The sequence below is a fragment of the Dryas octopetala genome, chromosome 6, assembly GCF_963921425.1.
Source record: "Dryas octopetala chromosome 6, drDryOcto1.1, whole genome shotgun sequence".
NCBI classification, from domain to species: domain Eukaryota; kingdom Viridiplantae; phylum Streptophyta; class Magnoliopsida; order Rosales; family Rosaceae; genus Dryas; species Dryas octopetala.
This window is the reverse complement of record NC_141371.1, coordinates 6,786,350-6,810,718: the sequence shown is the minus strand read 5'-3', so window position 1 is coordinate 6,810,718 and position 24,369 is coordinate 6,786,350. Positions and strand designations below refer to the sequence as shown.

At 36.6% G+C, this 24,369-nt stretch overlaps 5 protein-coding genes across 6 annotated transcripts; 4 read left to right on the top strand and 1 right to left on the bottom strand.

The window, feature by feature from the left end:
• The first annotated feature begins 373 nt into the window (after window positions 1–373).
• Window positions 374–3,728, top strand: IRX9 (Nucleotide-diphospho-sugar transferases superfamily protein). Its single transcript, XM_086248586.1, has 3 exons — window positions 374–1,271; window positions 2,341–2,569; window positions 3,449–3,728. Exons 1-3 carry the CDS (start codon window positions 568–570, stop codon window positions 3,560–3,562), a joined length of 1,047 nt encoding a protein of 348 aa, XP_086104712.1. The 5' UTR covers window positions 374–567; the 3' UTR covers window positions 3,563–3,728.
• A 2,722-nt stretch (window positions 3,729–6,450) lies between these two features.
• Window positions 6,451–10,139, top strand: LOC147281771 (protein IQ-DOMAIN 2-like). The gene is made up of 6 exons (XM_086246784.1): window positions 6,451–6,650; window positions 7,005–7,108; window positions 7,198–7,536; window positions 7,674–7,895; window positions 8,313–8,432; window positions 9,064–10,139. The coding sequence occupies exons 2-6, from the start codon at window positions 7,034–7,036 to the stop codon at window positions 9,760–9,762; spliced, it is 1,455 nt and encodes a 484-aa protein (XP_086102910.1). The 5' UTR covers window positions 6,451–6,650; window positions 7,005–7,033; the 3' UTR covers window positions 9,763–10,139.
• A 3,103-nt stretch (window positions 10,140–13,242) lies between these two features.
• LOC147281770 (mitochondrial import inner membrane translocase subunit TIM14-1-like) lies at window positions 13,243–15,598 on the top strand. The gene is made up of 3 exons (XM_086247603.1): window positions 13,243–13,393; window positions 14,074–14,252; window positions 15,296–15,598. Exons 1-3 carry the CDS (start codon window positions 13,391–13,393, stop codon window positions 15,450–15,452), a joined length of 339 nt encoding a protein of 112 aa, XP_086103729.1. The 5' UTR covers window positions 13,243–13,390; the 3' UTR covers window positions 15,453–15,598.
• A 758-nt stretch (window positions 15,599–16,356) lies between these two features.
• On the bottom strand, window positions 16,357–20,472 carry LOC147281769 (alpha/beta-Hydrolases superfamily protein). The gene is made up of 7 exons (XM_086247016.1): window positions 20,083–20,472; window positions 19,311–19,745; window positions 18,691–18,882; window positions 18,336–18,575; window positions 17,943–18,160; window positions 17,395–17,649; window positions 16,357–17,035 (listed from the first exon to the last, which is right to left on the bottom strand). The coding sequence occupies exons 2-7, from the start codon at window positions 19,738–19,740 to the stop codon at window positions 16,799–16,801; spliced, it is 1,572 nt and encodes a 523-aa protein (XP_086103142.1). The 5' UTR covers window positions 19,741–19,745; window positions 20,083–20,472; the 3' UTR covers window positions 16,357–16,798.
• A 493-nt stretch (window positions 20,473–20,965) lies between these two features.
• On the top strand, window positions 20,966–24,308 carry POP4 (ribonuclease P family protein). 2 transcript variants are annotated; one of them, XM_086247128.1, is made up of 9 exons: window positions 20,966–21,302; window positions 21,397–21,432; window positions 21,541–21,617; window positions 21,696–21,964; window positions 22,444–22,512; window positions 22,674–22,732; window positions 23,205–23,306; window positions 23,605–23,707; window positions 24,045–24,308. In XM_086247128.1, the coding sequence occupies exons 1-8, from the start codon at window positions 21,086–21,088 to the stop codon at window positions 23,691–23,693; spliced, it is 918 nt and encodes a 305-aa protein (XP_086103254.1). In that variant the 5' UTR covers window positions 20,966–21,085; the 3' UTR covers window positions 23,694–23,707; window positions 24,045–24,308. The 2 variants fall into 2 exon arrangements, with proteins under 2 accessions (XP_086103254.1, XP_086103253.1); XM_086247127.1 differs by having other exon boundaries at window positions 23,896–24,308.
• The last annotated feature ends 61 nt before the right edge of the window (window positions 24,309–24,369 follow it).

Here is a 24,369-nt window from a genome sequence, read left to right as displayed (position 1 = left end):
CCTCCTGTAATTTTTTATGTTTAAGTTAATTCCGTCATTGATTTTTCTTCTTTCCCCCGTTGATCCCTTCTATATTTTTCTACTTTACAGAATCTGTTAGACTTGGTCCCCATATTACAAAACAAACCCCAGTTGAATTTTGATACTAATTAGTTGATAGGTTCCATCCCCAACAGCTATTTGGTGCAGACAGCAACAGACAGCAACTCAACCCCTCACTTATATTCCCTCCCATCTTGCTTTCACTTGAAGTCACAACAAAATGAAGCAATTCCTGACCAACGATCATACGACTCAATATAAAAACAAAGCAATATATGCACTTTGGGTTTGTCAGTACCAATCATAATTAAGCACACCTTATTAGCTCCCACCTCTTTTGTAAATATTAAACCAACTTGTTCATAACCTTCTAAACCTTCAAATACAAACTCTCCCACCTTATATATTATACTGATCATCCACTACAATTTGCCTATGAATCTATGATCCAACCCCACCTAAATTCAGTAACCATAACACCAGTTTTCAAAGCTTCAAGTCTTGTTTTAAGGTTCTGAGAAAATTATGGGAACAACAGAGAGATCAAAGAAGAGGGTCCAGTTGTGGAAGAAAGCTGTGGTCCATTTCGCTTTGTGTTTTGTCATGGGGTTCTTCACAGGCTTTGCTCCAACGAGGAAGGCTTCCATTTTCTATAGGCCTGCAGCTGCAATAACTTCGTCCAGTAAAACAGAGTTTTTGCCACAACAACCAGTAGAATCGCCGCAACAAGTGGAAGATGTCAATAGGAGTTTGGTAGCAGAAACACCAGTTGTGGCACTGCCAGCAGCAGCCCCTGCAAGGCCTAAAGAAGAAAACCCCGAAAACCCGAGACTTTCGTTACAAGAAGAAGAAGAAGAGTACGAACCCAGTATGACACCAAGAAGATTCATTATCATTGTTACACCAACAAGCACCAAAAACCAGTTTAAAGGTGTCTTTTTGAGGAGGTTAGCTAACACTATAAAATTGGTGCCTCCACCATTGTTGTGGGTTGTGGTGGAAGCTAAAACAGGTTCAAATGAAGTGTCAGAAGTGCTTCGGAAAACAGGTGTTATGTACAGGCATTTGGTTTTCAAAGAGAATTTCACAGACTCAGAGGCTGAGATGGACCACCAGAGGAATGTGGCTCTTAAGCACATTGAGCAGCACAAGCTTAGTGGGATCGTTCACTTTGCTGGGCTCTCTAATGTTTATGATCTTGGGTTCTTCGACCAGCTCAGAGACATTGAGTATGTGATTAATCATTTTTCTCTGCTTTTTTAATTTTGTTCAATTGTTTTTTCTCTAACTAAGAAATTGCTTTTGTGGTTTTAAAAAATGGTGCAAAATGAATTTCAAACATGGTTAGTTCTTGGACGTGAGGGATTGTAGTTCTAAGGGTTAAGAATACTTACCTTTGCACCTGAGTTTTCAAGTTCGAATTAATTGAATCGAATCTCCCTCTCTCATATTCCGCATGCCTAGTTTTTCCAATTCCAAACAACTCCTCATATTTCTAAATTCAAGGTTTGCTTTTGACATATGTTGATCTATATGTCAGTTACAACGGAATTTACGTACATTAATAATTGACAATCATTCATACGTGCAGAGTTAAAATTTATCATCTAATGTTTTGCTAAGAGAATTGTAGGCTTGTAGAGTGAGGAATTGTAGTTCTAGTGGTTAAATACTTACCTTTGCATACCAGTTTTGAAGTTCGAATGAATCGACTCTCCCTCTCTCATATTCCATTATGCAACCTCACTATTCTTGGCCAATTCCAAACGATTCTAATATTCCTAAATTCGAGATTTCTTTTGACATATTTACATATATAATTGTTGACAATCATTCATATGTGCAGAGTTTGAGTTTCTCATCTAAATAATTCTAAGATATATGGTCAAGGAAGAAGCTATTTATCTGATCATTTGATTCTGACTACTTGATCTTGCTGACTCAACCATATAAATTTCTAGTTTATTACTTAAGCAAACTAAAATGATTAACTAAATGGTTCGGTATTAGAAAAATCTCTAATGCAACAGAGTGGTAGGTGAGGTAGGACCACTTGTAGTTATATTTGGTGAAACTCAAAAGATTTTAATTTAAAATTTTATGAATTCTATGTCCAACTTATTGTTGATTTGTGTTTTCTTGTCATCATATAAAAGTATAAAACCATTACAATTAGGGAAGATTCTGATCATTAGTATTTGACAAAGAAAGATACAACTTTTCCCTTTTATTTTTATCTTTCTATGAACTTTTTGTTTGTGTTGTTTATGAAACATACTTCATTTGTATAATTTGCAGGGTTTTTGGGACATGGCCTATGGCACTACTTGCAGCAAACAAGCAGAAGGTGATCATTGAAGGGCCTGTATGCGATTCTTCACAAGTGATCGGATGGCATCTGAAGAAAATGAACAATGAAACAGACACTAAACCTCCCATTCATATTTCAAGTTTTGCTTTCAATAGTTCAATTCTTTGGGACCCTGAGAGATGGGGTCGCACTTCATCACTCCAAAGCAGCTCTCAGGTACTATTAATTCCATCTAATTTATATCAAGCATTAATTGAAATGGTTGTTTAAAAATTATACAGGATAATATTATCTATTAATATTATGTGTTATATTGCCAATAATTTGAATCACATGTTCAAATAAGAACCCATCTAATTAATTATTCAAATTATCAGTTTGATAGTGTTGTACATTCTCTTGTCAAATATTTTGATATGCCAAATTTTAAATCATGATTGTTGATTTAGTGACATCATGTCCGAATATACAATTCTCTTTCATAATCTAACATATATAACATGTAATAATAAATGAATTTTTGGAGATTTGAACCATTAATGATACATCCATGCAAATTGCAAACATATATCATGCACTTTTGTTTTTAAGTTTCAAATTAGAAAAGGAAGAATATCATTATGATTAGGGGGTATATGTATATTTATGAAGCTAATTATTTCACTAATGTGCAACTGGGTCCTGTCACACCAAGCTGTTAGAACATTTATGCACTTGTGAATAAGTTAATTGGTTTAGTAGAGGTTTGGCAAACCCCCCCAACAACTTTAAAATCATTTACAGATCACTTGCAGAGACATTAGGTGTGGAACTGTGGATGATCGAAAATAGTATGAAAGCCAAGTTATACTCTTTAATCATGCCTAAAAAGGCATAAACCATTTGATGGCATCTAAACCAATCAAATTTATAATCATGTACACCAGTATATGCCATTGACCTAATTAATTAAATAATAAATGTCTCTATTTTATTTAAAAATTCAAATCAATAAAATCATTGTGAGCATGTGCATACTTGTAAATTTTTTTTTTAGAATATATATGTGTGTGTGTTCCTTATCAACCAGGCTTTTCTTTGCTGTTTCCTCAACAGAATTCAATCAAATTTGTCAAACAAGTGGTTCTTGAAGATGAAACAAAACTAAAGGGGATCCCACCAGAAGACTGCTCCAGGATCATGCTTTGGTCTCTTCATGTTCATACCTGAGCCACACCAACCATTAATCAATGAATTAACGAAAAGAAATTTAATTCGGTGGGAAAATTACCAAAAAGATAAATTTGAGCATTTTGTTTTTCTTTGGTCATGTATTTTTTATAATTTTATTATTCTTTTTTTTTTCATTTACTAAATTTTTTAATACATTTTATACCGTGGGTACCTTCGTATTATTCAAATCAAATCATTAAAAATTCATGTTATACGAGTTACCTTTGTTCAATTTATAGCAACTCTACAACAATACGACATCGTTTTTTAGGTGTACATATCTCTCCTATCTCAAGAGGCTGGCCAACCATGTCTAGCTCTTTTTCATTATTATTTGAGTTAATTTTAATTTTATTTTATCCTTTTTAGCCAGTACATCCAGGAGTAAATTGAAGATGTTAGAATTTCTTATGGAGCTGGGTATGATAAAATATAAGGGTGCAGTTAGAATTTCATTCGCGAGAAAAAAGAAGTTGATGCTAGGCCCAACAAAGCCACAGGCCCAGTACACGGCCTTTCATATATGTTGAGGCACACGTGCCATTGCGCTCAAGAATGAACATTCCCCCAACGGCCCAACCTTCTGCTTTTGCATTATTGAGGTGTAATATTAGCTTGGATCTTAAAATTAAGGCCCAATTTGTAATGGAACCACCAATTATGAGGAGTATTTCAAATTGATTCACAAACAAAAAAATATTTCAAATTAGTACATTAACTAATAAAAAAATTACAAAATAGCACATTTGTCATGAATTTCGTCAAAAAAGACAGTTAAATGCCACTTTTGACAACAATGACGTAAATTTTTTTAATAATATGGACACCAAATTTGCTATACATGTATTTATAATGTCATATTGATAAAAAAAAAAAAAAAAACTACAAAAAAAACTTTTAAACCCTTAAACTTGTTATCATTAATCCATGTGGTGTAAATTTAATGTCCAGATTATTTAAAAATTCATATTAGCACTGTCTACATTAGCATTTAACGCCATTTTTTACGGAATTTGTAACGTATGCGCTATTTTGTAACTTTCTATTAGTTAGTGTATTAAGTTGAAACATTTTTGTTATTCATGTACCAATATAAAATACCCATCATAGTTGGTGAGTGCATTTTGTAATTGAACCTAAAATTAATAATTGTGCTCAAAGCACTAATAGATCAATACTTCATATTATTAAGCCACCAACTGAAATCGTTAGCTGTGCAAACTTATGTGGTTTTATTAATATAAAGTGTGAATTGTCAATGTTAATTTCTCTCTAAAATGTATCTCAAATTCGAATTTTCTTTAAAGATATTTTGTAGCTATTCGAACAACAAAAAACATGAATTCAATTTACAGTTTTCTCTACATTCGAGAGTTCGATTCTTAATTTTTTTTCTTCTTTTTTTTTAAGCTCTGCATCTCCTTTAAAAAAAAGACCAAAAAACATATTCAATTTTCATGCTCAAGTGTTTTATTTGACATGCAACGCATTTACATGCTAGTTATGGAGGTCATGTTGGGTTGCTAACAAACATGTCGCTTTCAAAGTTGGATTAATTAACTGGAAGCAAATGGGGGGGTCCAATCCTGAACCTGCAGCTTCAATAATGGATTAGCTGTGAGTTTTAAACTTTTAAGCACCAAGTCTACTCGTTTTGGGTAGGAGTTTGGACCATGCCCTAGAAGCCTTGTATCTATTCCTAAAGAATTAAATGAAGTCTTTTGTTGTGAGTTTGTTACACTAGGTCTATTTTTTTTTTTGGCGCATTAAAGAGGAGAAAAATAAATCATTTATAAATTTAATGGCATTAAGATATATTTCATTGTGAGGAGTAATATTAAAGGAACTTTTATATTATCTTTTTGTATCTCAACAAATGTGATAGTATTTAATTTATTACGTAAAATTCATCAAGTACAAATGACGGTAGGATAATCAATCATAACTAATAGTATATAATTTATACTCTAATAGAACATCTATCATATAAATATTTGTCATACAAACACATCTAATGATGAAGAATCTATACTTTAATAGTGCGAAGTAAACATGTGAGGATTGTCTTTAAAAAAAAAATTAAGGTTTGCATTGCAAATTTTTTTATATCTTAAAGTGGAAAGTTACCATATATGTCACATATTCACATCAAAGACAAATTGTGTGACAAATTTAGTACCTCCTAGTATTATTGAGAAAATAACAGTATTGATAATTTAATACAATTTTGGTTCCTGGCAAAATAAAAAACATAAAAATAATTTTGGTCAGTTATTTATTTATTTATTATTTTTAAATTTAAGAGGAGAGGAAATCAAACTTAGGTGCATAAAGTAAATTTTACGGTCCTTCCAACTAGACCGTCTATTATATGTAATTTCGTTCAGTTATTTGTACTAAGAGTTTTTCTTGGGATGATTATTAATTCATGTAAACCTTTATTAGTTCTATACACATCAACAAAAGACAGTTGTTTCAGTTAACTTACTGTCCTTAACGTTTGCTACGTACAAAATGTAACAGCGTTTGTTCCTCTCCTTAACATTTGCTTATGTGCAAACTGTAATGACAACTCGTAGTCTTGTAGTTAAAGCCTTGCAAAGATGCTACAATGGCGGTCTTCTTGTTACGCGGTGGTAACTGGTTAACAAACAGACACTCGGACAGTGAGAGACACATTTACCTGCGGTAAGGTCGTTAATTGAGGAACTGAATGAAGAGAGAAGTGTCGGAGAGACACAATATCTGAACCACTCACAGCACGATAATAAAAGTCTTTGTTAAATTTTTGCGTGGGGCCCATTTTTGCCAGACCCAAGAAGTGGGGTCACACTAGCAAAACCCAGCTGGTCTTCCCCATATCATATTCTTTTGCTACCAATCCTTGAAACTTTCTTGTCAAGATCTGATTTTTCTTTCACCTTTACAAAGAGAAAGAGAGGAGGGGGCAGGTGGCTTCCCATTGGCTGTTGTTGTTTCCTTCAAGCCTTGATATCTTTTTGTTTGTTTTGTGGAGAAAAAGAGAAAGAGGAGGGCCATCTGTGAAGCTAACAAGCCATTTGAGATCTGCCCACTTTGTTTACAGGTTTAATTCTTTCCATGGACCCCAAATTACAGATTTTTGTTTCTCACTTCATAATGGGGTTCTGTGAATTGTAGATTTTTCATTGTAGTTCTTCTACAGTTTGCAATGAGTTGCTAATTTTGGTCAGAAATAAGCAAATTTAGTATCTGGGTGTTCAGCCATTCTCTCCTTTTCTTGTTCCCCTAGATTTTTGTAATTAGTTTGATCATTAAAAATGCTTGTTTTGAGGGATGTGCCTTGTTCACTTTCTCAGACTCTCTCCTTAATTCCATTAAATTTGTATAATTTGAAATGTCATTCATTATTCTATGCAATAGATTTTTGAAATTTGAACTTCTGAATTTTTTCCCAAAGGGGTCAATTAGAGGAATGATAAGAAGGAGATGGGGAGGAAAGGAAATTGGTTTTCGTCAGTAAAGAAAGCTCTGAGCCCTGAATCCAAGGAGAAGAAAGAACAGGTTTGAAGAAATTCCAGTTTTGCTAGCAGTGTGTTTTATTGCATTCTTTTGAATGGGATTTCTGATATTTTTAGTAACTTTTTCTCCAGAGATCAGATAAATCAAAAAAGAAATGGTTTGGGAAGCAAAAATACCCGGAATCCGAGTCTACCTCTTTAGAACCTCCCACATTGCCTCCTCTTCCTCCACCAGAAGAGGTAAAATTAACCAATGTGGTGAATGAGCAGCAGGAGCAGCAAGAGCAGCAAAATCATGCTTACTCTGTTGCAGTCACCACCACTGCAGCTGCTGAGGTCGAGGTTCCTGCAGCTCCTGTGGCTCAAGCTGCTCCAGAGGTGGTCAGGCTCCCTACAGTTGCTCGGTATGCTGGAAAATCGAGGGAGGAAGCGGCTGCAATCAAAATTCAAACAGCATTTCGAGGATACCTGGTATCAGTTTATGAAAATTTATATTTTGGTCTTTGACATCTTTGACGTCAATGTTTATAAGTTCATCAACAGATGCTAAAACATTAGCCTGCAGGAAATTTTTGGATATGTGATGAGTTGGGTTCTGTACTTTTCAGGCAAGAAGGGCATTGAGGGCTTTAAGAGGGCTGGTTAGGCTGAAAGCATTGATAGAGGGATCTGTTGTGAAACGGCAAGCCACAAATACCCTCCGATGCATGCAGACTCTATCTCGTGTGCAATCGCAGATACGTTCCAGGAGGGTTAGGATGTTAGAGGAGAATCAGGCTCTCCAAAGACAACTCCTGCTAAAACATGCCAAAGAGCTTGAGACTTTGCGGGTCTCTTTTACTACTCTTATTTTGTTATATTTTATATACAATGCTCTGCTAATTAGAGTGTGTTACAAAGTCTAAATTGTTGTTTGGATTTCTGTTTCCAAAGTAATTGAAATCCTGTGAGCTGTTTGGGAGACATTCTGGTGGCCAGGTTTAATTTGAACCCCAATTTCCGAAAATTTCTTTTATGAATTAAACTTGAAAGTGTGGGCTCAAATTTTTCTTCGAGCTGGTGGCAAAATGCAAATAAGATTATTGCATTGTTCACTCAAGACTAGTCCAATGGGACAGTTGCAAAGGTTTTCATACCAAAGTTCAGATTCCCCAACAGTTCCATATTTGGATTTTTATCGAGATAATTTTTCATCTAGAAGACCCTTACTTAGTGTGCCATTAATTCATTTTGAAAAGTTGGTACAGATTGGGGAGGAATGGGATGATAGCGTACAGTCGAAGGAGCAAGTCGAAGCAAACCTATTAAGCAAGCATGAGGCAGCAATGAGAAGGGAAAGAGCACTTGCTTATGCATTCTCTCATCAGGTATCCTAACTTCTATTGTATTACATATCTTCCCTGTCAAGATATGATGTAATGATGGAGGTCATATGAGACATTCAAATAGTTATGTTACTATGCTATTTGATTAGTTATGAACTTATATGTTATCCTTTGCGAAGCCTGAAACCAAATATTTAGTATTGCACAAATTCTTTCCAATTCAGCAACATTCAGGACAATTTCCTCCAGCTTTCATTCGATTGCTTTGGCCTTCCTTTTTTGTTTTCATACCTATTAACTAGCTTGACAATTTCACTGTATCACATAATCTTCCAGACTTGGAGTCAAAAGCTGTAAGCTTGGTCATTAACTTCATGGTTGACTGTATGCATGTAAGATGACATGAAGGATTCATAATTGCAGCTAAATGAGCTATATTAAGGTTTATAGAGTCAAGATTAGGAAAATCTGTTTGAATAATATATTTCCTTATCTGCTTGATTGATTGGTTATATATGACACCCTATTATTAAATACATGTGGTGGACCAGTTAACACATGTTCCGTGGTTACCATTTACTAAACCAAAAGAATTTGAAGTCTCTAATTCATATAAGTTTCCTGAATCTTGAATGGGCCTCATTCTGGGTCTAACCCCTGGATCACTCTGCAGAAAAACGGGAAGAATTCTTCAAGGTCTGTAAACCCAATGTTCATGGATCCAACCAATCCCACCTGGGGTTGGAGCTGGTTGGAACGCTGGATGGCTGCCCGGCCATTTGAGAGTCGTGGCACGACAGATAAAGACTTGCACGACGACCACTCATCAGTAAAGAGTGCAAATCGCAGCATTTCCGGTGGAGAAATCAACAAGTCTTATGCTCGCTACCTGCTCAATTCCGATAAGAATTCCCCCATAGCCAGTGAAAAGCCAAGCCATCCTGGATTCCGGTCCCCTTCAACTCCTTCCAGGCCAAAAGTAGCTCGAAAACTAAAGCCAACACCAAGCCCAAGGGGTAGTCGGGTCCCTGATGATGACACAAAAAGCATGGTCAGTGTGCAGTCAACTCAGTTTCGGAGGCACAGCATTGCTGGGTCATCGGTGAGAGATAATGAGAGCCTGGATAGCTCTCCAGCACTTCCAAGCTACATGGTACCCACTAAATCTGCAAGAGCCAAGTCCAGGCTACAAAGCCCTGCTTCAGCAGAGAAGAATGGGATCCCCGAGAGGGACTACTTGCCCGAGTCTGCTAAGAAACGGCTGTCCTTCCCAGCCTCCCCGGCCAGACCAAGGCGGCATTCTGGTCCACCAAAGGTGGACAGCAGCATAATCTCTGAAAGCAAAGTGAACAATGTTGGAGTTGAAAGCTAACCATATCCACTATCCAGCACAAGAAGACTGAAAGAAGAGCTGTTTCATGAATGGGAAAGAAAATAAAGGTTTATTATTCCATCTGTGAATTGTTAATTTCTTTAATTTATTGATCCTCAAAAGTTGGTGTGGGGTGAAATTGGTCCCAAGGGGTTGTCATGCTGCTGCATGCTATGGGCATTTGTTGTTATTTATTCATATTTGTTTATTTATATGTTCTATAATTCTATCTCTGTTGTATTGTCTGGGTCCTTACCATTGTGATAACATAACAGAGACATAGAGAACTCATAGAGTTCTGTTAAATTTATTGATTTCTCGAATTGGTGAGTATTTTATATTTATATAATTTATGGATTATTGTTTATTTGGTGGTAGTCAATACTCTATAGTCTATATTGTGTTGGTAACTACTATTGTTTTGAGCTGTAGGCCTGCAGCCATATCCATATTTGCCACAAGGCCCACAACTTGTTCATGGCACTGACAAGTTACAAGTTACAACTGGATGTGATATGTATTTGATCATCTGCTTATTCTGTTAATCAGATTTGAAAAAAAAAAAAAAAGGCTTATTGATAATAATCATAATATTATAAAATAATAATCTATTAAAAGAAAGAGTTTTGTTTTAGTTGGATATGAATGGGGAGGGAAGAACAGAGAATATGGAGTAATGGGATGAAAAATAATTCATTTATTTATTAATTAAATGATCCTTTATCAATTTAATCCTAATTGTTTATTTGTTTTTATGAAACAGTTGTGGAATAATCAAAATTCTTACAAGAAAGTAATGTTTAAGTCCTTGACCGTCGCACAAGATTAGCTGCTAGATATTGACCTTTTAAAAAAAAAATCCTGAAAAATGAAATATTTAAACTTAAAATCTCTTTTTTAAAAACAATAATGATAATCGTAAATAGGTGAGCCTCGAAGTGAAAAAATTATTCTATATAACCATAGTACCGTCTAACTAATTTACTTATTAGATAAACTCAAATAATTAGTTAGTACATATTCAAGAAAGAAGTTGAATTATGCTACAACCATGAAGTGCAATCACAACACATTATTATTGAAAGGCCGGAAATGTGGCACTGTCATATTTTTTAATACAATATATTGACTCAATTTTGGTTGTCGGCAAACCAAAAGAAGACGATAACATCATACTACGAGAAACATATATAATACTAAATTTTACTATTAATTTCCTCCAACATCTGAATTATTTATAACATTTTCATCCGTAACTCACAAGATTTATGTATTCTTACAAACCAATTAGCAGTTTTTTTTTTTGGCCAACAAACCAATTAGCAATTAGCAATTAGCAATTAACAAGCCAGAAATGGTAGGTAAATTCCTTATAACCCCTATAAATGTGCAACATATGATAGGTAAATTTTGTTTGATAGTTGTGTAATAGAATTAAAGTGATAGGTTAAAATTCGTGTGACTAGCTGCTTTCCAAATTCGAAGCTCCCAACAAATACAATGCCAGCAACAAGGTCAAGAAGGGTCACACCAAAAGATATTGAAGCCAAGGTTCAAAGTGGTTCGTGTGGAGGAGAATAAGGAATATGGGTCATCAGCAATATCATCCTGTTTCGAAGTTCTTAATGATCATGATGAGGTTCTTTTTGAGGCGCCTGGTCCAATTCCTGACTTGCAAGAATTGACGGAATTGGATGAAATCCATGTTTTGCTTACTTTCTTTGAAGGCTTGCCTGATGATTGACTAATAGAAAAGGTCAATGAACTGTTGAGGCAGCAGTTCATCTGCTCCAGAGGTTCATGAACTGTTGCCCATTTCCAAATTAGTGACACTTTGGAGCATCAACTTGGGACTTGCTTTTTGTGACTTATACAGGCCCTTATAGATGGTGATTGAAAGTCATGATTGTTTGTGTGGAACAAATCACAGTTTGATATGAACTAAATTGATTTTCATTTTACGAAGGTCAGCATGACTATGAATATATCACCAGACTTACAGTCGTTGATTACATGGAACACGAAGCAGGTTTGCCATTTTACAAATGTGCGTGTGTGTGTTAGCTGATTCTATGATCACCTACATTATTCTAGTGCATCGCTTTGTGCTTTAAGTAGTATTTGGGTACATAAGGGGGGGTTTTTTGAGATTATACAATGAGTAATGGGATTTACTTGGGTGCTTAGATTGGAGACCGAAGACATGGTTGTCCTGAGATTCTGATGTGGATCACTAATTCTTTGACAGTTGTTTTAAAATAAAAAAATGTATTTTACCTAATAGGTCAAAATAAGAAAAAAAACTTAACTCATAATTTACTCAGTCCAAAGTATGCATATGCAACTTAAAACCTGCATGTTCAGTTTGTATCTATAACCTAAAATATGTCATTTATCTCCATTTGCAAAATGTTCGACAACATTTTTTTACTCTAACAACGTGCGTATACGCACATAATATCCTTTAGCTTAATTTTTTTAACTTTATTGTTAGTTAAAAATCTTACATTTTTTGCTCTTAGGAATAATTGATTGAATAATGCTATACTTACCACATTCTTATACCATTTCACGTGTCATTACTTTATTGGACATGATTTTTTTTTTTCCTTTTTGGGTTTTTTTTTTTTTTTTTAATATCTAATGTATGAATGTCATGTAAGTTGCCACATAAAGTAATATAAAATTATGATATAAAAATGTGGTATATCCGTATATTTAGCACTACTATAATTTATTCAATAAAAAAATCCAAAAGACCCAAATAGTTGGATAAGTAACGATGTTTAGAGACGTGAGGTCTGAAGCAAACAAACAAATAGAGTGTAGAGCACCCTTTCATCTTTCGTACCTTGCACACCAAACATACTCCAATCAAGTGGTTCACCTAGTGGCTCTGGCAATCGGTGACGCTGTGTTGACGACTAGCAACGGGATTCCAATCAACGACGATCTTATTGATTTCCTCATATCAGACTTGATATTTACAACATTTGGAGTGAAGATAACTCCCTCACACCATGCCTTGGCGGGGTGAGTGGGTGGTGAGAACAATAGAGATGTGAATATGTGATAGGAGGAAGGAGACGGGGATGAGTAATGGTTTTATTTACAATAAAATATTTATTTCATTAAAAAAAGAGTAATGCTTAGATTATCATGTTTGAGGACTAATCTTGTCTTCATGACCAATCAAATTAACTTATGATGAGATCCAGCATCTCAACTCTCTTTTCTCTCTCATGATGAGTTCATTTGTTTGGTCACGAGAATAAGGTTGACCCACAAACATGAGAACCCAAACATTGTCCTTAAAAAAAATGATTGAAATTTTTTTAAGTGGTATATGCGCAAAAAGAAATTTCTGGGTGGTATATTTGCACATATTCAATAATTTGGGTGCTACTAGTGCAAAAAAGTCAAATAAAAATCCTTTGACAAATAGGTCACGATATGAGATGCCGCACCGTCGTACTTATATTTTCAATAAAAACTGACTTGGACCCTGGTTCTGGTTGTGGCAAGAAAAAAAAAAAAAAAAAAAAGAAACCCATATTTCTAAAGATTGTTCTTCCGAAACCGCATCAAACTACCGAACTGTTTCTTCGACCTCGAAAGAATCACAGAAATGGTGAGTAATCCTTTCAATATTCTTTCCTCTTTCTCATTTTTTTTTCTTTCGATATATTAATCTCTCTCTCTTTCTAAAAATTTGGATATTCAATGGTAATTATAGAAAATTATAAATCATGATCACGTTATGGGAGCTATGGAGGAGGATTCGTTATTAGGGTTCTGATCGTGTGGATGATTATGAAATAGGGTTTAGCATCTATCCTGGATGCAGATTAGGGCTTAATTAGCTAAACCCTTCTTTGGTTTCCAAGAAAAAGCATGGGAGCTGAAGAAATTAGAATATTTTGGCTATAAAAGAAATTAACTTTCTTAATTAAAGGCTTCATATCGTGTGAAAATTTTCAAACTTTTCCGCTCATACGTGTCTAATGAACTCGGAGTTTAATTTTTTTTATTGTTAAATTGTTAATGAGCTCTGGGTACTGGTTATGGAGCAATTTTTATGTTTCCATTTCGATTCACTAAAACTAGGTATTTTACCTTTCATGTTTGAGTTGGGAATTGGGTGGTTTGTGTAATTTGTATGGAAATTATGGAATATTTGTATCTATCAAGGCATTTATGTTTGAATTTACAACTATGTACTTCGATTTCTAAATCTTCAAGGAAGAGTTAACTGCACATAGTTACAAATTGCTCGGTTTTCAGTCAAGCTTATGTATAAATTTGCATCAGGTCGCCCCTTTGATTGGAGGAATTGCTGTTGCTGCTGTTGCTTATGCTGGTAAATATGGCATTCAAGCTTGGCAGGCATTCAAGGCAAGACCACCTACAGCTAGACTGCGTAAATTTTATGAGGGTGGTTTTCAACCTACCATGACTCGGAGGGAAGCAGCTCTCATACTTGGAGTCAGGTACCACCTGGCCTTTTTTTTGAAGTCTGAATCTATATTGTGTTTCAAGTCGTGAAATTTGTATTGGAATAGAGTATGTGGTAGCAACTATGTTTAATGTACTTTATAGCTCTGATGACACAGCGTTCTTTTCAAATGTTCCTTTACTAATATTTCCACAAATTTGGATATATTATTGGGGTCTGAAGTTTCTCAAACAATAGCAACTCTGCATCCATGAATGTTTAGGATGGGATCCATGGATGAGGTTAGGGTTATACGACCCTTAGAATTAGTTAAGCCATGACTTGGCCTAGGTAGGTTTGATCCTGGGCCCAACTGATATTTAATTGGATGAACATGATTAAATCATTGTTAAAATCAAGCTTAGATCAGTCTGAAAGTATGGGTCAAATTATTTGTCAGGTTGCTAGTCTTTTACTCATAGTGGTGGTATGAAACTGAGTGTTTCACTGCTTGAGCCTTCACTGCAGCTCAGTCACGTGCAATAGATTTTAGGCTTAGCACAAAATTGGGCTGTGCTAGAGTTCTTCTCTGTAACACCTGAATAAACTCAACCTTAGTATTTAAACCAAGTACATGCCTCCCTTATTCTTTACAAAAAGTTTCTTGATTGGAGTAGTTGTAAAAGACAGGAAGTTACAATTTCTCAAATTAAAAAATTAAATGGTAAAGTTAATATGTGCCATGCTTCTGACATCTTCTTAGAGGGCTATCACTATAGTTACTAGCAGGGTTCCCATTATCAGTCTTCGTTAGCTTAATGCCTTAAACTATATTAGTGTAAGCTCACTTGTTAAGTGAATAAGCCCAATTCTTGATCTTAAGCTTGTAGGTCATTCTTTTATCAATATATTGAATGAACTTGCCTCTACACCTTACATGAGCTGAGCCCTATTTCTACGGTTGGTCCTGCTCAATTAGAACAAGTCTCAAGCTGTAAGTCTGAGGCAAAGTACAAGCTGTAGGTTGCTGTTTTATAGTCTTATTGCAGTTGTCTGTTGTCCTCTATACCTGATGTATTTTATATCTATTTTCCTTAGGGAGAGTACACCCACGGACAAGGTCAGGGAAGCACATAGGAGGGTGATGGTAGCTAATCATCCAGATGCAGGGGGTAGCCATTACCTTGCATCTAAAATTAATGAAGCTAAAGATATCATGCTTGGGAGAACCAGGGGAAGCGGCTCTGCATTTTGATGGTACCAACTCGTTCTAATGCGCCAATGTTGTGAATGAGTTTTAGGAGTGTCATCTCTGTTACGGATTGATAATTTATGGTGTACATTGGTGGGGAATCTCTGTAGAAGTAAAACCATATTATAAGGATCCTATGATTGGACCCATTTTGGTTGTCTTGTATGTTTAATTGCACGAATTTGCTGAGCATCAGGAAGAAGTTCGTTGGAAATATTTAGAGGTTCTCAACCCTTTTAAACCATGTCAAAAGTCAAACAATCAAACAGAACCTATTCTTTGGGAAATGCTAGTAATTCGTGTCATCCTGTGTGCTACCATGTTGTAGCATATATTCATACAAGATCATACTTATGTTATGGGGTTCAAAGCTAATAAACTCACTCCTTGCAACTTTTACTCAAACTTGGATTAAGAAACTAATCAAGAGGTATAACTGTTTAACACTCCACTGGCTTGAATTATTTTACAAATTTAATTGTAATCAATGAACTAGAGTATTGATTTTCACCGGAATACATTTGCCCTCTTTCTTCTTATTTTCAAGCCTTCATTTTCTTTTTATTTATTTATTCAATTACACTCTAATTTTTTAGAAAATTAGGCTTAAACACCAAATTACAATAATTTTTTAACAAAACTGCAAGGGACTTGCAATTATTGTAAAAATCGCTGTCATGAACTAAGCTTTCCTCCACTTTAAATGACCTCTTCAAACTCCCAAAAGAGTTTGGTTGTTTGGTTACCGGGTTAGCAAGAGCAGTTCGTATTTGGTTGTTTGTTTAAACTGAGTTATGTTAAAAACAGAAAAACACATATAATATTATATTAGACTTGCATCAACATGAAAAGAATGAGTGAGAATCTTGCACAGTCAGTACCAAGTATTATCCGTATTCGTGGTGTATGTCCCCACAGAAACTGTATTTTGCATTTTTTTTTTTCCGGTCTTAAGCACCCACAGACATACTTGGCCTTGGGTTGTTTCACAGTTCAATACAAAAGATCATAAAGGGGTCATCAAACCCACAAAAAGCAAACAACTCAATGGTAGGAGGCCATTGATTTGATTATTTGCTGCCAAGTCCAACATACTTGAGTGATGGCTAGTGAGAGTAACCATATCAGCAGAAAAAAGTAAAAAAGAAATCTTGTAAATTGAGGCATCATTGGTATTTCTTCGCAGCAGCTATCTCAAAAGTGTTAATCCTCCAAAACTTTTGGATCTCTCATCTTTCATGCTCCGCCGCGCAGAGGAGCAACCTGTGGTATTTACATCCGAATCTTAAACTGAAAAAACTAGAATATCAGAAACGACGTGTCACTCATGTGGGAGAATCAGCATTTGGTTAAATCTCTTCTGAATTGCCTTCCGATGGAGTTGGAGTTATATCTATATCCATTTCTTTGACAACTGGACCTTGAGGGCTTCCAAAAAGAGCGGTAAATATCTCTCTATGGCATTTATCACAGAAATACAAGTAGGAGAAGTGGCCTTCGTTTGGGAGCTTATGCACATAAGCTCCGGGTAAAACCCGCGCTATATAGTCAGTTACTGCTGGTGGAACTACCTCATCATCCATTCCCTGCTCAGCATTCATTAGAAAGATATCATCAGTAAAATCTCAAGCAAAGTCAAAGTGATTTTATGCATTATGAATCTGATGAATTCTTTGTCCTTGGTTGGGAACTTTGGGGACTGAAAACATGTCCTACTGATTCACGTTGAGAACATGAATGTATATACTCTTCAGAAAGCAGCACACAGGAAGAATATGCATTTCTAAATATAATGATGGACAATGAATTTATAACCGACCCCCCAGAAACCAACGGAATTCATAATTACAGTAATCGTCAGAAGATTCATACCAGGGGAACACTAGAGCAGTGAACATTGAAACACATAACTAAACAATAAGGAGGAAGAAATGTATGCACAAACCTGCCATATGTGTATCTGGCCTAGAAATCCAGTCAGTTCGCATTCTGCTTCACTGTAGATGGACCTGAGCCAAGGAAGAATTCCTCTTCGTTGACACTTTTTCTGCACCTGAAGATCTGCTACACTAAAACCCCACTTTGATACTTGTAGCACAGCTTCCTCTATGAAGGGTTTGGTACTCCCCTGGCGGATTGACTCCTCCACATCCCTTTGCAAATATTCTTCAATTATTGGCTCTTCAATTAGAATATCATCCTGTACATGTGAATATTATGGAAGTTGAAATCATGTGGACTCAACTGGGCGTGCACAAGGTGGTCTATGAGTACAGGTCTCAAATATGAAATGAAAATAACTTCTACTCTCCCAAAGGCAGAAAAGCAATCTCATCAACACAAAAAATCCCTGGCATGTAATGATCATGCATTACTAATAAAGACAAATCTTTATAAAAAGCTGGTAGTAATTCCATCTCAGTTCCCCGATTCAAAAAAGAAGGGAAAAAGGTTTAAATCTTGCAGAGTATTTCAAGATGACAATGAACTCACCTTCTTCCCCAGTGAGAGAGACAACCACTTATCAATTCTGTCATGCTTTCCTGACAGGAAGCTTCGGCGATAAAAAGAGGAGAGAAACTTTGGAAATCTACGAGCTAAAAAATACATCGCTTTCCTTCTTAGAACCCATGGTTCCCAAGTTCTTTTCATCTCTTCCTTAGTCATGCCCGGCTCATAGGGATTAATTATTGGGGCCACCATGGCTGCACCTGCAAGTTCACACAAGATTCATAAAAAAATAAGTTATGTCCTATAAAGTTTTAGAATAAGAGGTGAGAGCAAAAGCTTAGGAAACCAAACGATTTACGCAAAATTATGCTGATCATGTGCAGGACCCAAGCAGTAATTAAATCACTACCACGAAGTTGTAGGAAATAAATATACCTGCAACTCTGTCGGGAATGTATCTGAGAGCAGCCCAAGCATGCATGGCTCCACCCGAGTGGCCCATCACCCAGAACTTGTCATCAACACCAATAGAATTGGCTAGATACAGCATATCCAATGCTGACGAGTTAAGATCCCTGCTGGGATGAGGATCACTCTCCCCAAAACCAGGAAGATCATATGTGACCAAGCGGATACCGAAGTCTTCAAGCAATGATATTTTAATTCCTGGTATACCTTTTGACAAAAAAAGAGAAAGATTTGGGGGGAAAAGGGAGTCAGTTTCATATAATTATCATCAAGAGCGTACATTATGGTCCCAAGATTATTACCACCTCAAATAAAATTTTACCTGCAAGCCGGGATGAAAGAAAAGAATGTGGAGCAATCAGTGAAAATCGACTGCTCTTAGCTGGGACACCTTGCTCATGATAAGCCAATCGTCTCCCATCAGGAAGTAGTACATGTCTAGCACTTGGAGGATGTATTTGCACTTTCTTCAGTGGTCGAACCAAGCTGTCATGCTTGGTATTTAAATTCATAGCTGCACATGTTTAGCAATGTATACAAAACATATCAAGCTTATACGATGAAGGAAGAAGAGTGTATAGTGCAGTAAAATTCAAGTCTTGGAGCTCCCACTCACGTGTCATAGTTCATAGAAGAACATTGACCAATCTAAAACAACTGTTCCAGGACAGTAGAATATTAAAATAGAACTTAAAATACAGCACAGCAGATTAAATTCTAAAGATAAATATATCCTGGGTGTTAATGAACAAGAACATCTGACATAGTCCTCCAATTACAACTGAAGATTAAGCCAACAGAACTAGCTGTCTGTCTACAATTGGAGTAACTGGGTTTCATGTATAATCTAACCATACTTTTTTGAACATCAAAATGGTGCTGACTGCAACTACTGCAAATATTATCAAATATTTGACAGACAAAAACTAGAACCCAATATACCTGCAAGTGCAAGAATGAAAACAAAGAGTATCACTGGCCAAGCGTGAGCCGGATCACGATCCTCCGGCAAAAACTCGTTCAAGTAACTCAGTTTCGCCGAGGCTTTGGCGCACGGCTTCCGCAGCTTCCGCACCACGTACGAATCCTCTGTTAGGAGGCTCTGCTGCACAATGTCCCTGCAGCCTCTGCCCAAATCTAGCAGTATCTCACCCCAAGCGATCGCAAAGCCCTTCACCTGATCCTTGAAGCTCTCGGATTGCTCCAATTCGTGGCTCGGCGACTCGCCGGAGACGTATCCGGCCGTTTTCGCTTCAAACGACGCCGACGAGATTCCGATAGGATCGGCGGCGGTGTACCGCATCCCTGTGTCGCCCACCAGACTCGCTAGCTCGTCCCGCCACGTGTTCGATCCTCCTCTTACCTCCGACATTTTCACTGAAAAATCGCAGTCTATTAGGAGAGCTAGCTCAGAATCATTGACAAGCTTCAATGGAGTTGAGCACTAGAGAAAAAGCTATATGCTTATACACACATATATATGTATACATATATCTTATGAGAGAGAGAGAGAGAGAGAGAGAGAGAGAGAGCTGCTTGCACAGGTAATAATGTAAAAACTGCAACTTTTCAAGCGTGACATTCAAGCTGGTTTTGTTTAATCCCAATTCTATTTTATCAAAAAAATAGGAAAAACCAAACCGACCACAATTCAAACGAATCGAAACCAACACACAAAAAAATGCTTAAATTAAAAAGAAAAAGCCAAAAGCACCTCTGCTGCGTTATCTTTTACTTTCCGACACTGAAACCGTTGGTTCTCTCTGAAACTCTGATCTGAATCGCACATATATAGCATTCAACTTTTCATTGAAATTGACTTATTGACTTCTCTTCCTTCCTTCGCCATCACTGGTCCTCTACAAGCTCTTCTTTCATTTCACTGCTTGAAGTTGAAGACGAGGACGACGAGCGCTTTGATGAGCTCGCTTTTGGATGTGAAGGGGCATGGACGGTTCGGATCTGTCCACGTCACCAACTGCTGCGCCGTGCATTTAACGGCTGGCAACCGGTTCGGCCGGTGCGTGTCGCGCGGTCGTGTGCGCAGTGTCTACCTGTAATTGCCGGTTCGGTGTACGACGCTGAAGAGTGAAGGCTGGCGCATGTAATTCAGTAAAGAGTGAGTAATATACGGTGGGTGGCTGTGTGTGTGCAACTGTGCATCAGTGCATGTGACCCGGGAATGTCCTTTTAAAATTTTTTTATTTTATTCTTTCTAGTAAGCTTTATTCAGGTTTGGTTAATGTACGCTGAGGTGTACGTTTACGTTCAATCTCCACCGTTGATTTTGGTCAATGTACAGTGTTCCTCCATTTGTAGTCCGATCAAACGGTGAGGAATGGATTGTGTAGTGGTTCGTGATGACGTGGAGCTGAGAGTGGTTGTTTGTCTTTCGCACCACTAAATAAATAGAATTACAGGGACGAGAATTGTATTGGAACCGGAGCCCGATTACCCTTTTACCTTTTCGAGTTGTGGTCCCTGGTGGCCCAATCAGGGTAATATCAGTAATATTAAGTTATTAACCAAAACCAATGGCAAACTCATAACAACCCTAGCCACATCGCCATCTTGTTCAATACGGTGCGTTTCAGCTCTCAACTTCTTCGCGCGCGCCGCTGAAGCGCGACTCTGTGGTGGGTATATTTAAAGCTTCTGGTTGTGAATGCATGCAAGGTGTTTGATGAAAGTTCTCTAAAGTTGCTTTTCTAGCTGCCATGGCTAGTGAGACGGTTGGTCAAGATCAGCGCCAACGCACTTTGCAGGCATTGGAGCGAAGGTTCGAAGCCGAACAGCTTTTACAGCAAAAGAAGAGTGTAAAGAGACCAAGGACCGATGAAGCTGTAAAAGAACCGCGTATCGCAAACTCTTCGGCTGCTAATTCTTCAGAAAATCTAGCCAATGCATCATCATCCACAACCATATCCAAGAAAGGTTTTCACTGCAAATCTCAGCTTCGATTTCACTCCGATTTTTTTGTTATTTTGTGCATTTATTCGAATTTACTTAATTGTTGTTCCTCTTTCAGGAGCTTTTACATTTTCGGGTTATGTTAATTCACAAGGTACTATTTCAGTTTTCTGCATGTAAGCTTCTGTTAATCTAATATGAGAAAATAGGATTGAATTGATTGCGTGAATTTGTTGCGTTATACTTGTAATTCTATACGTAGATATTGACGAAAGTGGTCCAACATATGCAAAACTCTCTCAACCTGTACATGAGAATCTGCTGGCAACCAGTGTTGAGGTACTTACTTTTGCTTTTGTGATTGAAGCAATTTTTGCTTTTAACTTGTTGGCTCAGCATCTGCCTTGCAAAATGCAGGTCTCTGGTAGAAAAGAAAGCAAAGTAGACAACGTTTTGCACGAGCTTCTTCAGAGTGGTGATTCGGCTCAGAAGTACATGCAGGGATCCAGAAGCAAGAGAATTGACAATTGGGTCCTCCTCGATAATTACGTGCAAGGAGGGCGCGGTGTTTTGAGCGGCTCCTGCGCCAGGGCGTTGAAGATTCATTCAAAGCGCTCTAAAAAGCACATGTCAATGAAACAACAAAAAAAGAATGGAACATTTGATTTGCCTCAAGATTTCCTTAAGTGAGTTTAGTATATGGTTGCCATTTGTGATATTTTTGTGTGTGGTATTGCTTCCTTATGAGTAATTAATTTTCTTGTCATTCATTTCGAGCAATTAGGCTTGAATGAAACAACAGTCACAAGCTTAAGGTTTCAACTGGAATGGCTTGTTTAACTGCTGATCATCACATCATTCCTTTTTAAGTAGCTGGAGAAGTTTGTTAAACGTTAGAGCGAACAAATCTTTAGCCAATATTTTGTAATTGTATCAATCACATGTATTACAATTACAATTACAGACTGATTGTAGGCATGAGTTTAGGCTTAGATTATATTCTTCCATGCTTACCATTACAATTTCAGATGTATAGAATTAATCAAATCTTCCAGATGTATTTTGTGATTGACAATAATATTTAAACAATTTCACAACTTTTTGTTTTATTTTTCCTTCTACTTTCAATGGTTTGCTCTAATACTTGCTTTTGTTTGAATTACAGATTTGATAAATTTAAGCCAATGCATGAAATGTGGAAAGGCTATATTACGCAACTTCTTAAAACTACAGGGTGAGAATGTCTTGTTCTTCTCCAATATCACATTTATGCACTTTTTCATTTTTAATGGTTACTCTTTCTTTCTTTCATAAGCATCTTAGTTTCAGGGGGATATATGCTTGGCATCTGTTTGGCCTTTGATGATGTAACCATAATTTCAATTAATATTGCAGGAAAAGTCAGCTGGCTCAGTGTCTTCTTAGTGCAGATCTACATGGTGCTATTATTTCAGGTCATATATACTTATTTCTTAATTCATATCATTAAGAGTACCCATGAAGACTATATTTATTTACTTGCTAAGAAAGTAAACTTTATGGATATACGTTTGTAGACCCACCTCTAATCAGCCTTTGAACTAGCCATATCATGAACTCTTAGGGCACCACATGTAGAGGACCTATGTGCCATGACTGGTCAAAGTGCCAACATGTCCAAACGTCACAAAATTGGAAATTTATAGGAAGGATATATTTATAGGACTCTAGCCCTACCCCTTGAGTTAATTTTGTTCTTTTGGTCTTATATGAATGGCTTGAGGATATATTCTTCTGTAGTAACTTTGTGGCAATGGCTTGTTGAAAGGCTGACCTGCTATTTGAACTTTCTGGACTGATTCTTGAATAGCCTTAGCATGTGCAGTTGGCAATGGCAATCCCGCCTTCCCCTTAAGTACTTACAGTTTCTTCTCTATTTTCTGGCAGTTGCTGACTGTAAAGTAACTTCCTTCACTGGAGTGAGTGGCATCATGATTCGTGAAACAGCAGAAACATTTGGGATAATTACACAAGATGACAAATTTCGAGGTAATTCAGCTTCTGATTCAAACTTTAAATTGATTTATGCATTACGGTTGGATTTTGTGCTTTAAAAGAACCTGGCAGTTTTATGCTTGATAATAAGTATTTCAGTTTTCAAGTCATGGCTTGCGGTTTCTTATCGAGTTTCTTTGTGAGCTGTAAATGTAAACAGTATCTGAAAGTGTGGTTGCAGTGATTTTATATTATTATTAAATGATGATGATTGCTTCTCCTCGCATACTGTGATTACATACTGGAAATACTGATGGTTTATTTCATTTTTCTGCTTGGGGCTTATTTGCAGTGGTGCCCAAAAGGTTTTCTGTTTTTATATTTCAAGTTGATCGCTGGAAGATTACCTTGCATGGGGACAAACTCACTTCAAGATTATAATTATTTCACCTCAGGTGATCTTCTTCACCTTATTTATGTTTTGAGCTCAAGAATTGGCCGCGTTGTATCCCTTCCAGGGCATCATTGACTTCTATTGATTACCGCCTTAAAATCACTTGTTTGATAATGAATCAACTTTATTACAATTGATTTTTTTTTTTTTTTTTTCATATTCAAGATACTGAGATAACTTTATTGCTAGATTCCAACCATGCTAAACTGCAGAACAATCAGACTTTCAAGTTATGTCATTGACAATCACATCAGACATTCAGTCGAGACAAGTTCTTCAGAAATGTCGAGTTTATAGGTGAAGAGTTGACTAAAGACACCTTATTTAATTTTATGAAGACAGGGTGCTCTCTAGGGTGGTTGGTTGATTCGGAATGTTGGTTAGCGGATGACAGCTGAGACGGCTTTTGGCATTAACATTCAGAAAGAGGATTGATCAGGACAGGAAGGAGACTGGACTCTTGCAGGTGCTAGGTGTTCTTCAATATGCCGCTAGATGATTCATTGTCATTAAATACAAAATGAGAATCAGCACTGCTGTTTATTAAGATCATAGTTTAAGACATCTATGCAATCTATTTTATTAAAAAAATCACATGTATGGCATCCTCGTTTCAGAAACAATAATGCTATTTGTTCATTTTTTGAACTGCATCTCTAATAG

Bases quoted from the DNA above. Each gene is read 5' to 3' on its own strand.
- LOC147281771 (XM_086246784.1), top strand. From the start codon at position 7,034: ATGGGGAGGAAAGGAAATTGGTTTTCGTCAGTAAAGAAAGCTCTGAGC. The intron at 7,896-8,312 runs GTCTCTTTTACT...AAGTTGGTACAG, and splicing joins AAGAGCTTGAGACTTTGCGG to ATTGGGGAGGAATGGGATGA. The intron at 8,433-9,063 runs GTATCCTAACTT...ATCACTCTGCAG, and splicing joins CTTATGCATTCTCTCATCAG to AAAAACGGGAAGAATTCTTC.
- LOC147281769 (XM_086247016.1), bottom strand. From the start codon at position 19,740: ATGTCGGAGGTAAGAGGAGGATCGAACACGTGGCGGGACGAGCTAGCG. The intron at 18,883-19,310 runs GTATATTGGGTT...AAACATGTGCAG, and splicing joins TTTCATTCTTGCACTTGCAG to CTATGAATTTAAATACCAAG. The intron at 18,576-18,690 runs GTAAAATTTTAT...TTTTGTCAAAAG, and splicing joins TCTTTCATCCCGGCTTGCAG to GTATACCAGGAATTAAAATA.
- LOC147281770 (XM_086247603.1), top strand. The intron at 14,253-15,295 runs GTACCACCTGGC...TATTTTCCTTAG, and splicing joins GCTCTCATACTTGGAGTCAG to GGAGAGTACACCCACGGACA.
- POP4 (XM_086247128.1), top strand. From the start codon at position 21,086: ATGGCTAGTGAGACGGTTGGTCAAGATCAGCGCCAACGCACTTTGCAG. The intron at 21,303-21,396 runs GTTTTCACTGCA...TTCCTCTTTCAG, and splicing joins CACAACCATATCCAAGAAAG to GAGCTTTTACATTTTCGGGT. The intron at 21,618-21,695 runs GTACTTACTTTT...TGCAAAATGCAG, and splicing joins TGCTGGCAACCAGTGTTGAG to GTCTCTGGTAGAAAAGAAAG.
- IRX9 (XM_086248586.1), top strand. From the start codon at position 568: ATGGGAACAACAGAGAGATCAAAGAAGAGGGTCCAGTTGTGGAAGAAA. The intron at 1,272-2,340 runs GTATGTGATTAA...TATAATTTGCAG, and splicing joins GACCAGCTCAGAGACATTGA to GGTTTTTGGGACATGGCCTA. The intron at 2,570-3,448 runs GTACTATTAATT...TTTCCTCAACAG, and splicing joins CACTCCAAAGCAGCTCTCAG to AATTCAATCAAATTTGTCAA.